The sequence below is a fragment of the Monodon monoceros genome, unplaced genomic scaffold, assembly GCF_005190385.1.
Source record: "Monodon monoceros isolate NGI ecotype Baffin Bay Population unplaced genomic scaffold, NGI_Narwhal_1 Super_Scaffold_18, whole genome shotgun sequence".
Classification (NCBI taxonomy): Eukaryota; Metazoa; Chordata; class Mammalia; order Artiodactyla; family Monodontidae; genus Monodon; species Monodon monoceros.
This window is the reverse complement of record NW_021703774.1, coordinates 85,587,159-85,601,290: the sequence shown is the minus strand read 5'-3', so window position 1 is coordinate 85,601,290 and position 14,132 is coordinate 85,587,159. Positions and strand designations below refer to the sequence as shown.

The 14,132-nt window shown below is 47.4% G+C and overlaps 1 protein-coding gene across 1 annotated transcript in view; it reads left to right on the top strand.

Annotated features, from left to right (window-relative positions):
- Positions 1-14,132, top strand: part of KIAA1324 (KIAA1324 ortholog) — a 68,167-nt gene that overhangs the window by 41,596 nt on the left and 12,439 nt on the right. The window contains exons 4-10 of the mRNA XM_029230250.1: positions 1,392-1,539; positions 2,010-2,090; positions 3,032-3,137; positions 3,270-3,419; positions 9,185-9,273; positions 12,730-12,907; positions 13,641-13,769. Of these exons, the coding sequence (XP_029086083.1) occupies positions 1,392-1,539; positions 2,010-2,090; positions 3,032-3,137; positions 3,270-3,419; positions 9,185-9,273; positions 12,730-12,907; positions 13,641-13,769 (881 nt within the window). The remainder of the gene's footprint in view (positions 1-1,391; positions 1,540-2,009; positions 2,091-3,031; positions 3,138-3,269; positions 3,420-9,184; positions 9,274-12,729; positions 12,908-13,640; positions 13,770-14,132) is intronic.

Below are 14,132 nucleotides of genomic sequence, written 5' to 3'. Positions count from 1 at the left end.
ATATAAAAACGTGCAAAATGCTGTCATACAGTATATTGTTTAGAAATACATACATAATTAGTGAAGGGCAGAGAACCACATGGGGACGTCAAGCACCAAATTCAGGAAAGTGATTACTTGACAGTGGGGAAAGGTGTGTGTGATGCGGAGGGGGTTGAGATTAGCCAGGGGTACACCAACACTTCTGCTGTGTTGCATTTCATAAGCAGCGTGGCGGGTCTTAAATATTTCATAACATGTTTAAATGAAATACAGGAGGACTGTGATTATGAGAAAGGGAACAGTGAGAGCTGAGGGCACACGTAGCAGAGGCAGGTAAAGGAGTCAAGGAGGACTTCTCAGATTAGGTGACATTTGCTCTAAGACACGAGTAGGAATTAAATAGATGGAGGGAGGAGGAAGTTTGTTCCAGGAAGAGAGAACAGTGTGTGGGAAGACCCAGAGGTGAGAGAAAGTTTGGCGGAAGAATTGAAAGAAATGCTGTAGGGCTGGAGCATAGAGAGTGGGTGAGGAGTTCGTACCCCATCCTAAGGGCAACAGGGAGTCAGAGTTTCAAGCAGGGAAGTGACAGGGTCAGATTTTTGTTCTGGAGTCTCTCTCCAGCCACACTGTGGAGAAGGAATTGGAGGAAGCAGGACTGGATGCAGGGAGGCAAGTTGGGGCTGATTCAGAGCTAAGGGACATGCAGGGAGGAGAAGGAAAAGCCCTTGGGTAGAGTAGACACAGTAGAGGTATTTCGAAAACAAAATCAACATGCCTTCTCCCTTCCCCCTTCCCATAAAAACCAGTTCCTAGTAGCATCTAAAAGTGGGCATTTCAAAACCAAAACCAAAACCAAGAAAATGGGTGGATTAGATTGGATGGACTTCTGAGTTCTGAAGAATAGCTTTATCTACTAACTTTCTTTGAGAGCTTTGAGTTTGGCAAACCTGGGTTTGAATCTCAGCCCTGTCACTTGCTGGCTGTGTTATACTGGCCAAGGCACTCAACAAGCCTCCGTTGTATCATCCCTTAAATGGGGACAAAATTGCATTTCCTCTTACTGATAGAAAGGAATCATGAATGTAGAATATGTAGTTCATCATCTGGGAGCTAGTAAGCAACCAATAAATATTATCTACCTCCCCCTATCCACAACCTTACCTGCCGTCTATCTTCTGGGTAGCTCTGCATAATGTGGAGGTACACATACCTGTCCTCCTCTTGGCTGTACCTCCAGGCTCCTTGACTTGGAGGTCATTCTTCACTGAGCATTTTCAGGTGTAAGCTTCCACTTGTGAATCACAAGTCTGGAATTCTGCAGAGACCTAGCAGGACATGAGACCTGCATATCGCACAAGCCCTGGTGGGCTGGGCTCCTGACTGTGAACTTGGCTCCTGTTCCCTCACAGGTCCAAGTGGGTTCCTCTGGGTGACTATATCTCCTCCAACACGGATGAGTGCACGGCCACGCTGATGTACGCCGTGAACCTGAAGCAGTCTGGCACTGTTAACTTTGAATACTACTACCCAGACTCCAGCATCATCTTCGAGTTTTTTGTAAGCCCCTGGCTGAGGGGGAAGGTGGGAGGTAAAGACCCTCCGAGGCTCACATTCATTTACAGGAATCACACGCATAGTCCTGCTCGGGAAGTTTTCACAGTTGTCTTCCCTCTGGAGAGAACTGTGGTCAAAGTGAGCTGAGGCTTCAAAAGGCAAAGAGAAAAGCAGAAGTCAAAGGACCCTGGGGGGAAGAGTAGATAGAGTCTGGGAGATTCGTAGGTGTTCTGCCCTGTTCAGACATGAAAACAGCACGTAGCAGCTCTGAGTTAACGCATAATTTCTTTAGTGTCCACGTACTGACATCTTGTGTGTGTAACTAGCTCCTGCCATACTTCAAATCTCATGACTTCTGAGCTCAGTCCTTCTCCCATAAAAAGGGCCCTCTGAAGGGCTGGGGCATCATGGGGTAAGCAACTCGTTTCCTTAGAAAGCTGAGAGACTCTGATCTCAAATTCCTGCTGCCTCAGGTTCAGAATGACCAGTGCCAGCCCAATGCAGATGACTCGAGGTGGATGAAAACCACAGAGAAAGGATGGGAATTGCACAGTGTGAGTATCAGAGCAGCCTTCTCCCTGGAGATTCCAGAAAAGGGACCAAGGGCCTTTCCTCCAAAGAGTGCTTCCTTCCCATCTGGGCCTCCACTCTTCTCTCCCTAGAGGGCAGTTGTCTGACAACATGAGGATGCTATAGTTTCTCCCCTCTTGAATTGACATAATGTGGATGTGAACTGACTCGCTCCTCTGGCTTGACCCCAAGGACCAGCAGCTTTCCGGCTTTAAAGGCCCAGTCTTCTGGGGCTGGGGCATGGATAAATAGAACCAGAGAAGAATGAGGGAGTTTCAGCCACCCTGTTGTCAGTACCCTCAGGTCCCTTCATTGGTCTCAACATAGAAATGCTCATGGTATATGTGACTGAAGGAGAAGTGGGAGAGGGCATGAGAGGGTTGTAAGAGGAGCCTTAGAAGGAGAGAGAAGGGCTCCCCTGGTGGTGCAGTGGTTAAGAATCCACCTGCCAATGCAGGGGACCGGGTTCAATCCCTGGTCCGGGAAGTTCCCACATGCCGCGGAGCAACTGAGCTCGTGCGCCACAACTACTGAGCCTGCGCTCTAGAGCCCTCGAGCCACAACTACTTAAGCCTGCGCGCCTAGAGCCCGTGCTGTGCAACAAGAGAAGCCACCACAATGAGAAGCCCACGCACCACAACGAAGAGTAGCCCCTGCTCGCCGCAACTAGAGGAAGCCCGTACACAGCAACAAAGACCCGATGCAGCCAAAAATAAATAATAAATTTATAAAAAGAAAAAAAGAAGGAGAGAGGAGCTGAGCCAAGCTGGGAGGAAGGGCAACGCTGAGGAAGTTGAGAGAGAGGAGCAGAATAGGCACTGCCATGCAGACTGCAAGAGGGGGGATCCCAACAGGAGGTTAATGCAATGGATTAGCAATACCTGTCTCTGTGACTGAACTAACTCCTCCTGTTTGTGGTTTTTAGGTCGAACTAAATCGAGGCAATAACGTCCTCTACTGGAGAACCACAGCTTTCTCAGTGTGGTCCAAAGTTTCTAAGCCAGTGCTGGTGAGAAACATCGCCATAACAGGTACAGAGAACGGAGAATGGGGTTGGGTCTGGGGTCTGATGCTGACTTCAGCAGGGAGGGTGTGGGTTAGTCCTCAGGGCGCTCAGTCTCTAGGCTCAATTCTTGCTTTCCTATGTTGTTCTTCCTCCCTAGGAGTGGCCTACACTTCAGAATGCTTCCCCTGCAAACCAGGCACATACGCAGACCAGAAGGGTTCCTCTTGCTGCAAACTTTGCCCAGCTAACTCTTATTCCAATAAGGGAGAGACTTCTTGCCACCAGTGTGACCCTGACAAATATTCAGGTGATGTTTCTGAGGGAGGGAAGAGTTCGGTGGGGGGGTACCAACATATACACAGGGACAGACAGGACAGTGGAGCCATCCTTTTGGCCAAGCTGAAGATGATTCTTCTTAAGCACTTGCTTTCTGGGTGCTGGAAGAGCCCATCTAATCCGCCAATCACTCTTGAAATGAAATCATTCAGTAAGTATTTATCAGGCCTCTACTATCTGCCAGGCCTTTACTCTAGGTGTTTGGAATACTTCAGTGAAAAAAATAGACAAGGGTCCCTGTCTTCATGGAGTTTACATTCTGGAATGTAAATGGGATACATAATAACTATAATAACTAAATAATAAATATATAGTAAATTATATAGTGTATTAGATAGCAAAAAGTGCAGGGCACCACAGCAAAAAGCAAAAGCAGCTCAGAATTAGAGGAATTAGGAAAGCTATGGAAAGGGGTTGCAATCGTTTTTTAATGAAACCTTAATTAAGATTATAATTATAAATAATATATACAGTAGATAAAAGAGGCATAAATTTATACATTTTAATTTATAACAATTATTATCAAAGTTAATTTAGAAGAGCCATGAAGTCATATTGGGTTTTTTTGTTTTTATTTTTTAATTTTATTTATTTATTTATTTTATTTTTGGCTGTGTTGGGTCTTCGTTTCTGTGCGAGGGCTTTCTCTAGTTGCGGCGAGCAGGGGCCACTCTTCATCGCGGTGCGCGGGCCTCTCACTGTCGCGGCCTCTCTTGTTGCAGAGCACAAGCTCCAGACACGCAGGCTCAGTAGTTGTGGCTCACGGGCCTAGTCGCTCCGCGGCATGTGGGACCTTCCCAGACCAGGGCTCGAACCCGTGTCCCCTGCATTGGCAGGCAGAGTCTCAACCACTGTGCCACCAGGGAAGCCCCATGAGGTCGTATTGTTACTCAAAACACTTTGATAGCAAGAAGCTATAATCTTTCATCCACTGAATTCAAAGCATCCATTGAATTCAAAGCAGGCCTTGTCAGGAAATCCAGCGTTCCTCGGAACACAGTTGGAAAACCACTGCTCTAAGGGAAAATAAGAGGACAGTGGGAAGCAGCCTATTTCTGCAGTCCCTGGATAATTTCCTAAAACAGCCCAACTTTGAGAAACGGGACCTGGTTATTTGAGAGGATCTCGACAGCAGCAGGGCTCTGGTATAAGATGGGCAGTGTCCCCAGAGGGCCCTGTGCTTAGACGGCCCAATGACTGGCACAGCGACCAATCTCCAAGACAGGTTCTGAAACAAACAGGTAGGGAGAGAGAAAGAGTCCCCTCCCTTCCCCTGCAAATGCCCATAACTATTCCATTTTTCCTTTTTTACACAGAACTATATACAAACCCGGCTCAAGGCCCTCTCTTAATCAGACACCCCCATCCCTACACAGACACACCCACCCTTCACACAGGCGTCACAGTACGTGTTTGCTCAGCCAAGACCCGCCACTGACCTCGTGAGCTGCTTATTTCTACACCATCCCTAAAATAGAAGTTCTATTTATCTACACAGATCTTGCCAAATGAGTGTAGCTTTCAGCAAGAACATAGATTTTTAGATCTTGGGGGAAGTTTTTACCTATAAGTCTAAATTCCCGTTTTTCCACTTGAATTTCGTATTCCTCTTCCCTGCTCTATCAATAGCGGCCTTTGTTAGTCTTTTTCTCCAGCTCCCTTTCCAGCCCCGCTGTGGTACAGGGTTTAAATGGCAAGGTGGTTCTAGAAGAACTGCCTACAGAGTGTTTTGATCAATGCTATGTAAATTGATTTCTATCCAGAGAGCGGTTAGGAAGGTATTAGTTTGGGAGTCTGAATTCTTGGAGTCTATTCTCCTTTTGCCACTGATTTCTCCATCCACCTCTTTAAATGGAAAGTGAGATTTTACTATGAAGAATATGTTCAGCTTGGGATACAAAGAGTATCACGTTTCTTTGGGACTTGATTGTTCCAGAATACAGGGTCAGTGGGAGACTGGGAAAATGCAGAGAGAGTCTGATGAGAGCCTATGATGGAATGTACATAAAGGGAGTGGCAGGAGGCCCTGTGACCATTTAGTCATTCATTGTAAATATATTCTGAGTGGCCACTGGGTGCCAGGGCTTGGACTTGATGCTAAGGTTACAGCTGGTGCTGCCCTCCAGCTTATATCAAAAGTGGAAATGTGGTTATAGAAACACCAAGTGTAATAACTCCACGGTACAGGAGGTGCTAGGATAGGAGTACTGAGTGTAATGTGCGGTGGAAGCAAAAGGGGGAAGTGGTCAGTCCTCTCTGGGGAGGGAGGAAAGGCTGCACTAGCTGTGGTCTTGAAAGATAAGCTATCTTGAAAGATGAGTTGGTGATTTGATGGGGGCAGGATATTCTGGAAGAAGTGTGAGCCAAGGCCAGAAGGCTCAGGGATCCAGGAGTAACTCAGCATTGCTGGAGCTTACTTAGAATTAGCATCCAAGGCTAAGAGGTGGGCAGGGAACAGGTTACGGTTAAACCCTTCTGTGCCATTGCTACAGAATTGGGATTTGATCCTATCAGCGTTTGAAGCCATTAAAGAATGTAAAACTGGGAATGACATGATCTGGCTTGTGCCTTTGAAAGACCATTCTGGTTGCCATTTGGAAAATGGATGAGGAAAGGAAGAGCTGGAGGCAGAAGCTACAGTCAGAAGATTTTGCATCGGGTGCCATTGCCCGTATCCAGGACCTAGACTAACGAGGAGCTGATGCGCATGAGGACAAAGGGACAAAGGCTTGACTGAAAGCATCTTTCTCATTGAGAGATTAAATTTGATCACTAGGATTAATTCCTTTGTGTTATGTTTAATATTAGGGATTCATTTCCTAATAGAACAGCACAGGGTTTAAGGGCATGGACTCCAGAACAAAAATCACTGCGGTTCAAATACTTGCTCCACCACTTCCTAGCTGTGCCACCTTGGGCAAATCACTTGTCTGTGCCTCAGTTTTCTCATCTCTAGAATGGGCATGACAATAATGGTATCTACCTCATAGCATCATTGTGTGCACGGATTAAAACAGGTAAAGATTTAGAACAGTGTCTGGCATGTAGTAAGCACTGATTTTATTTATTCATTTACATTAAGGCCTGTCCCAGCAGTCTTCTTGTGGTGTGAAACCACTCTGGGCATAGGTAACAATAATAAGTCACTTGTACAGTACTTTACAGTTTACAAAACATTTTCTCATTACTCGTAGCATAGTGAAGGGGTGATTTCCCCATTTACAAATGAATTAGGAGAAGCTCACAGAGGTTAAGGGATTTGCCCGGAGTCTGTGGTGGTATCGGAGCTGGGCATTGGGTTCATTCGGTACAGAAATCTTCAGGGAAAATGTTTTCCTTGGATAAAAAGGATCAGAATGAGAAGGTTGTATTTCCGGAGGCGGGGGAAGATATGGAAAGGAGGAGGAAGGTGCAGAAAGAGCAGGTGGAGCCCCCAAGATAAACTTTATCTACAAACAGTTTTACCCAGGGCCAGTCCAACAGGAATCACTTTTCATTTTCTCAACAAATATCTAGGCCAATCCTTCAAACATGACTAGTCTCCAGCTTCAACACCTTGATGAAACCTGAGCTGGGAAAGTGAGGTCTGGCTCAGCATTTGCGTTAATCATTTATTAAAACCAGTTTAGAAGTTGTCACTGTGTAAACAGCTGGACCCTTTTTGCTGAAACCCGGAGCTGGGGTGTCAGGTTGAGCAAATATTTGACAAGCAGAGAAAGATCCCTGTGTGGAATGCACTTTCTAACACGTAACTTGCAATTTGCTAGATCTAGTATGCAAGGGCCTGGGAACTGGCTTATTTTCAGCATCTCCCCCCAAATTTCTCCTGGCCAAGTCTGTCAAAACCAGGAGTCCCTGGATCCCTCTATGTTGAAATAGGCCTTTGTTTGTTAACCAAGTAAATGAGCTGAGAAGACCCCAGCTGTTTCTCAGCCAGTAGTTCCCTCTTGCCCAGGCTAATTAAGATGGGGACAGAAGAGGCATGAAAATGTGTGATTGTGGGAACTCCCCAGTGCAGGCCAACAAGGCGGTAACTAGGAGATTCTCCGATCTAGCAACTCATTTGGTGCCTTGGGAAGAAGAAGGGACCAGTTGAGAAATAAGCCTTAACTGGAAGAGAAAGGAGACTTCTAATCCTTTTTAAAAATCCCATGACAGCTACCAAATAAAAATAATTCCCACAAACCCAGGTGATAATAGTTACCAGCACTTAGCAAATTCTTACTTACAATGTGTCAGGTATGTGCTGGCTCCAGAAAGTAGATGTTATTATTCCTGCTCTACAGGTGAGAGCACAAAGGCTCAGAGAGGTTAAGTAACTTGCCGAAAGTGACGCAGCTACTGAATGATTAAGCAGGATCCAAACCCAGATCTGTCTGACTTAAAAATCTCATTCCATTCTACCAAACTGTGTGTCAGGTAATAGAGAGAAGAGGTCTCACCGTTATCACCTACTTACCTGCAGGTAACACAGTAGTCATATTAGAAATAGTGGTGACAGTAGTAGTAAGCAGTATTGTACTGGCACTCTGTAAAGCAGTGGTTTTTATTCTGGAGAAAGTAAATCTCCTGGAAATTAAAAAAAATTATTTGCAGGAAGTATGTATATTTTTCAGGATACAGGAAACTGGTCTTTTTTTCAAATTCTCAGAAGGGTTTGTAATTCAAAAAAGGTGAAATCTATTGCTTTAAAGAGGGATTCATTGAAATAGTTCTTGCTATCCAGGGGTTCATAGTGTTAAAGCAGAACTAACCTAGATATAAGAAGAATATATAGAAGGGCTTGCCTGGTGGTGCAGTGGATAAGACTCCACACTCCCAATTCAGGGGGCCTGGGTTCGATCCCTGGTCGGGGAACTAGAGCCCACATGCATGCCACAACTATGAGTTCTCGTGCTGCAACTATGAGTTCTCATGCTGCAACTACAAGGTCTCATGCCGCAACTACGAGTTTGCATTCTGCAACTAAGAAGCTCGCATGCTGCAACTAAACATGCCACAACTAAGACCTGGTGCAGCCGAAATAAATAAATACATAAATAGTTTTTTTTAAAAAAAGAACATACAGAGAGTAAAGTAAGTAAAAATGATAATAAAATTTTTCATTAAGTTCAGGTCAAAGCTTAGAGAGTGCTGTGAGGCCTGGGGGTGGGGAAAGTGGGAAGAGTTGGATTAAACCGTCACCTTATTTGCGTAGGATCGTTGCATGGAGAAGGGGAAATACAGAGGTGGAAGCCCTTCATTCTAGGCGTATATTAAGAGACAATTCAGAGACAGAATTGGAGTAAGAGGATGAAGCACTGTCCTAGCTTTCCTATGTTTTGCTTCAACCCTTCAGGAGTAGAAAAACCACCTGCACAGTCAGGGTTCTGAGGCACCTGGAAGATGGCGAGTTCCAGGGAATTGGTGGTAAACCTGCAAGATGCTCCTTCTGGCTACCTCCCTCCTTGCTGGTCCTTTGGCCAGTCCACCTCTCCATGCCCTGCTCCACAGGGCAGGCCCAGTTGTTTCTCATCAGCACCAGGGAGAGGCGCAAAGGGTGTATCTGAGCAGGGATTTAGGGACCGAAAATGTTGCTGCTCAGGCAAAGGGAAGGTGGGTGTGCAGGATTGTCTACTTTTGCAATGTCTGTGTTGTGCCTCACCCCAAGGTCTTGGGCGTTATAGCATCGTAAGCAAGTGGTCAAGAGCTCTGCTTTTTTAACTTCAAATATTTGTCCTTTCATCTGCCATTTAGAAAAAGGATCCTCCACCTGCAGAGTGCGGCCAGCCTGCACAGACAAAGATTACTTCTACACTCACACGGCCTGTGATGCCAGTGGAGAGGTGGGTAGCACGGTCATGGGGCCCCTTTGCCTGCTCCTTGGGCTTTGCCAGATCCGGACCTCCAGCGGCCAGTGAAGCTGGCACCCCAGAAAACCCCACAGACCTCTGCAGTGACCCTGGGGCCTGTGGGGAAGTAAAACGAGATGGCCTCATTTATTTTCAGGTCAGAAGCTGTTTTTGCCACATTTGTTCTGCTGCTTATTCACATATGCTCTGTTTCGAAAAACACCTTCATTTTCTTTTCCTTGGTTTCTAACATTTGCTTCACCCCCTGGGCAATGGCTGCCTGTCCACGCGTACTTATTTCTTCACGGAACTCATCAGACTTGTCCCCTCGGCGCTGCTCTTGTGGGCTGGCAAAGGGGATGATTCCTACTTCCTGGCTCACTGGAGAATGGCCTGACTTGTTCCGTCTCTGCTGGCTCCCTCTTTCCCCCCAGGCTTTCTGCCTCAGAAAGACTTTCCTTTGTAGTCTGCTCTGCCGTTGAGTCAACAGGCATTTTTTGAGCATCAGCTGTTGCGCCTGGCCCTGTGCTCCAGCTGGGGAATCAGAGCTGAGCAAGACGGGCTCCTGCCCTCAGAGGCTCACAGTCCTGTGGGGGAGGGCAGGGACAAGGAAGATGGGCCTGACGGTGTGCAGGGCACTGGGGGAACCCAGAAGAGGAGTGACCAGGACGGGGGGTGGCGAGCAGGGAAGGTGTTTCAGAGGAGGTCATTTGTTCACACGTACAACCAGCCACTGTGCTGGGCGCTAGGTGTGCAGCAGCTCACAAAACCAAGGGAACGTCTACTCTCGTGGAGCTTAATTCCTGTTGGGGAGCAAGTGGAGGGAGAGACAACAGACAGACAACAAATGGGTGTATAGTAATACGTCTGATGGTGGTAAGTGGTAGGAAGAAAAACATAAAAGAGGATTGGGAGATAAAGGATGACAGAGCTATTTTAGAGAGGGTAAGGATGACCTCTCTGAGGAGGTGACATTTGAGCAGAGATCTGAGTGAGGTGAAGGGGAGCTCTCCAGGCAGGGGGCGTGCAGCATGTGTAGAGGGGGCAGGTGTGTGCCTGATGACTTCGAGGAACAACAGTAAATGAGCAGGGATGGCTCAAGGGCACAAGTGGAGGGATCTGTCTCAGATTAGACATTCTGAATGAACTGCTGCCTATATCCCTAAATCAGACCCTCTCAGGAAATAGGAGTGGGGAATTCTGCATCATTCAGCGCTAAGCATATGCTTGGCTATTAGGATGTATAAATGTTTCCTGGCTGGCTGGCTGGCCGAATCCTCTTTTTGCTAATTAAGCATGGGATAAAGTCCAATCCTTTATGGTGATTGTTTCTATAGTCATCTCTTACTGCCCCCGCACTGCCCCACCCCACCCTCACGATTCGAGCAAAATCCCCTTCCCTAGCAGCCAGGTGAAATGATATATCTTGTCAGTTGCACCTTAGACCCAGTTCTGTAGTGTCTGGTGTTCTGCATGACCTTGTAAAAATTACTGTCATTTCCTTGGCCTCAGTTGACCCACTGATCAAATGAGGACAATCCTGCCCCTCTTCTCCCTCCAGGGCATAACATGTGGCCGATTGTGGCTGTCTTTGCTTCCTTCTGCCCCACTCTTTCCCCTCCCGGCTTAGACCAAGGCATTCAAGATCCGTAGTGTGCTCTGATGCCTGCAAGCCTGGGTGCCTGCCCTCCCCTGATCACCTTGAGGGTCTTTAGATGCTGAGTGGGGCCAGAGCCAGTGCTTGCACCTTGCAGCCCCACCAAAGCACAGCTCAGGGAGGAGCCCTGGAGTATACATGGTGAGGAGTGCACACGGATATGCAGTCACCAGGAGTGCTTTACAGAAGCCTCAGCCCTCAGGCCCACACTGGTTCTGCTCGGGATTTTGTTTTCTAAGCTGTATTTTAAAATCAAGGGACTCCTATTATTGCCTTTATGGCCTTTGCTGTGCCTCAGTGCTTTCTCAGGGACCAGGACGGCCGATCCACTGGGGCTGCTGAGTATGCTGCTCCAAGAGATGGCCTAAATCAGTCCACCAGCTCCCCAGACCTTTCTCTCTATGGGACCCAAGGAGACAAGCCAGTTGAGATAAGGTTAGAGCACTAGTCCAGGTCTCTGGTCACTGGCTGCTCTTCACAGGGAGAAAGGCTGAGCTGAGCAGGGAGAAGAGTTGTCTGTCTCAGGGCTCACCTTCAATGCAGGCAGCATGGGACCCTTTTAAGACCCTGTCATTTCTTATCCTTAATAAAATGGACCGATGCTTTATTCACCCACCTTTTCACATGTATGGTATGCTACACAGAGCATTTGCATCATCACCTCAATGCAATCCTTTTGTTTCTGACTTGCCCGAGGGCCACACGGGAAGCTTCACGCTGCCCAACCTCACCCCTGATTCACCAAGGCCTCCTGTAATTCATCTCCTCTTCTCCATCCAATTTCTCCATCAAAAGACTAGGGACGACCCTAATAAGTGACAGATACAATGCTTCTCTTGTCCACTGACTTGGTGGCTGACCGTTCCTCTTGCCTTTTTCCCCTGGTTTTTTTGAGATATAACTGACACATAACATCGTGTAAGTTTAAGGTGTACAATGTATTGATTTTATACACTTACATACTGCAAGATGATGACCACCATAGAGCTAGCTAACAGCTCCATCAGGTCACATAATTACCATTTCTTTTCTGTGGTGAGAATGTTTAATATCTACTCTCTCAGCAGCTCTCAAGTATATAATACAGTATTATTAACTCTAATCACCTGTACCTTAGATACCCAGAACTTACTGATCTTATAACTGGAAGTCTGTGTTCTTTAACCGACATCGTTCCTCTTGCCTGGATGTCCCAGAGAACGTAGTGTCCATACCCCCATGGGGATTGTTATTATGTGCTTGGTGCCCTTGCTAGACGGTGAGCTCCTTGAGGGCAGGGGCCACGTCCTTCGTCTCTGAGTCACATAGATCTATTACACTTGCTATAGGTGCCTACTGAATAAGTGAAAAAGCAAAGAAAACACTTGGAAGACAAACTGGGACACCTCAGCCAACCTCTCTTCCCCCCAGGGGTTACATAAGCCACCTCTACTCCATGCCTTTTCGTGTTCTGGGATTTTCGCCGGTGGCTTTTCCTGTGACGTTGGTAGGAATAAGATTCTACACTGGAATCAGAGCTTTCTCTGGAGGCAACTGGTCCCCCCATTCCATCTGACACATGAGTCCTCATTAGGTCTATCCCTCTTCATTCAGTTAACATTCATTCAGCAGGTATTTATTGAGCATGACCATGTACCAGGCACTAGGCGACGGGCCTGGGATATATCGGTGACCAAAACAAAGTGCCCCACCTTGGTGGAGCTTTCACTGGAGCCCAGAATCCCCCCACTCTCAAGGTAAATTCCTGAAGATAATCCCACACAGGAAGGCTGAGTCGTGCTTTGTTTCTGCAGACACAGCTCATGTACAAATGGGCCCAGCCGAAAATCTGCAGTGAGGATCTGGAGGGGGCAGTGAAGCTGCCCGCCTCTGGCGTGAAGACCCGCTGCCCACCCTGCAACCCTGGTTTCTTCAAGACCAACAGCAGCACCTGCGAGCCCTGCCCTTATGGCTCTTATTCCAATGGCTCCGGTAACCCCTCCCCCACCCCACTCCCTGCCTTGCGTCCGTTCCCACGCCACCCACATGGGTGGGTCATGTGGGCACTCCCAGTGTCAGCTGAACACGGGCTCTGTCCTTCCAAGGGAGGCAGGAAGGGCCAGGCCACCTCTGAGGACTATACTCAGGAGAAGAGAGGTCAGGATGGGCCCTGTCTGTAGGTCCGAGTCATACTTGAGAACTGCCAGCCTTCCTCCTCATTCCAACTTTGAATGTGACTCAGGCCTGAAGGGACCCAATCCTCACACCAAAGGCTTCCAGCACGTGGCAGGGACGCTACCTAGAAGGTTTAGGGAGCTGGGATGGCCACATTGACACAATCAGAATTTGTAAGCCACTCTGCAAAAAGGGAGTTGGGGGGATTTGTATACCTATGAATGTGAAGGCATTTGAGGATAACAATGTGACAAACAATATTAACTATATGTACCAGACCAGAGGATATGTTTAAGCTTTAAAATGAATAATTTGATGGGCCAGTAGCCTAATTGGAATATGAGAATGAAGGGTCAGTGTTTACGCCCTGAGTTTTTTAAATAACATTGTCAGAATGCTTTCAAGTCAGCTTGATGTCACTGTGCAACGGTGCTCAGCACCACTCCTGTTGGGCTGCCCACCCCTGTTGCCACTTGTCTGTGTGACAGCAGCTCCAGTAAGGGTGGCTGTGGCCTTCCTGCTGAATGCGTGGATCTTACGGCTCCCCCAGATTGTAGCCACTGCCCAGCGGGGACCGAACCTGCCGTGGGATTCGAATACAAATGGTGGAACACGCTGCCCACGAACATGGAAACGACCGTCCTCAGTGGGATCAACTTTGAGTACAAGGGCATGACAGGTAACTGCCTCCCTCCTGACTGTGAGTTTTCAGCTCGCTGCACTGCCACAGGGGCTCTTCCCACCTCACGTTTCTTCATAATAGGGATGTCTGGAGAAAAATGAGCTAATCATGCCATGCACTCCCCTGCATGCTCCACTGCCCATGGATATAATATATATTCTGCCAAGCCTTTGTTTTAGAGACAGAAACAGAACTAGAAACAATGTGTACACACTCCAAAGGCCGTGCTCTGAGAGTTTCAGAGACTTTGACCAAAGTAGCCAGAGAAGTAACATGGTTTGTTTGGCGGTGATTCTGAACGCCTCAAAGGACGGTGTTATCTCTCTTCCAGAGTGTCATCGGGGTGCACATTTGCCCTGC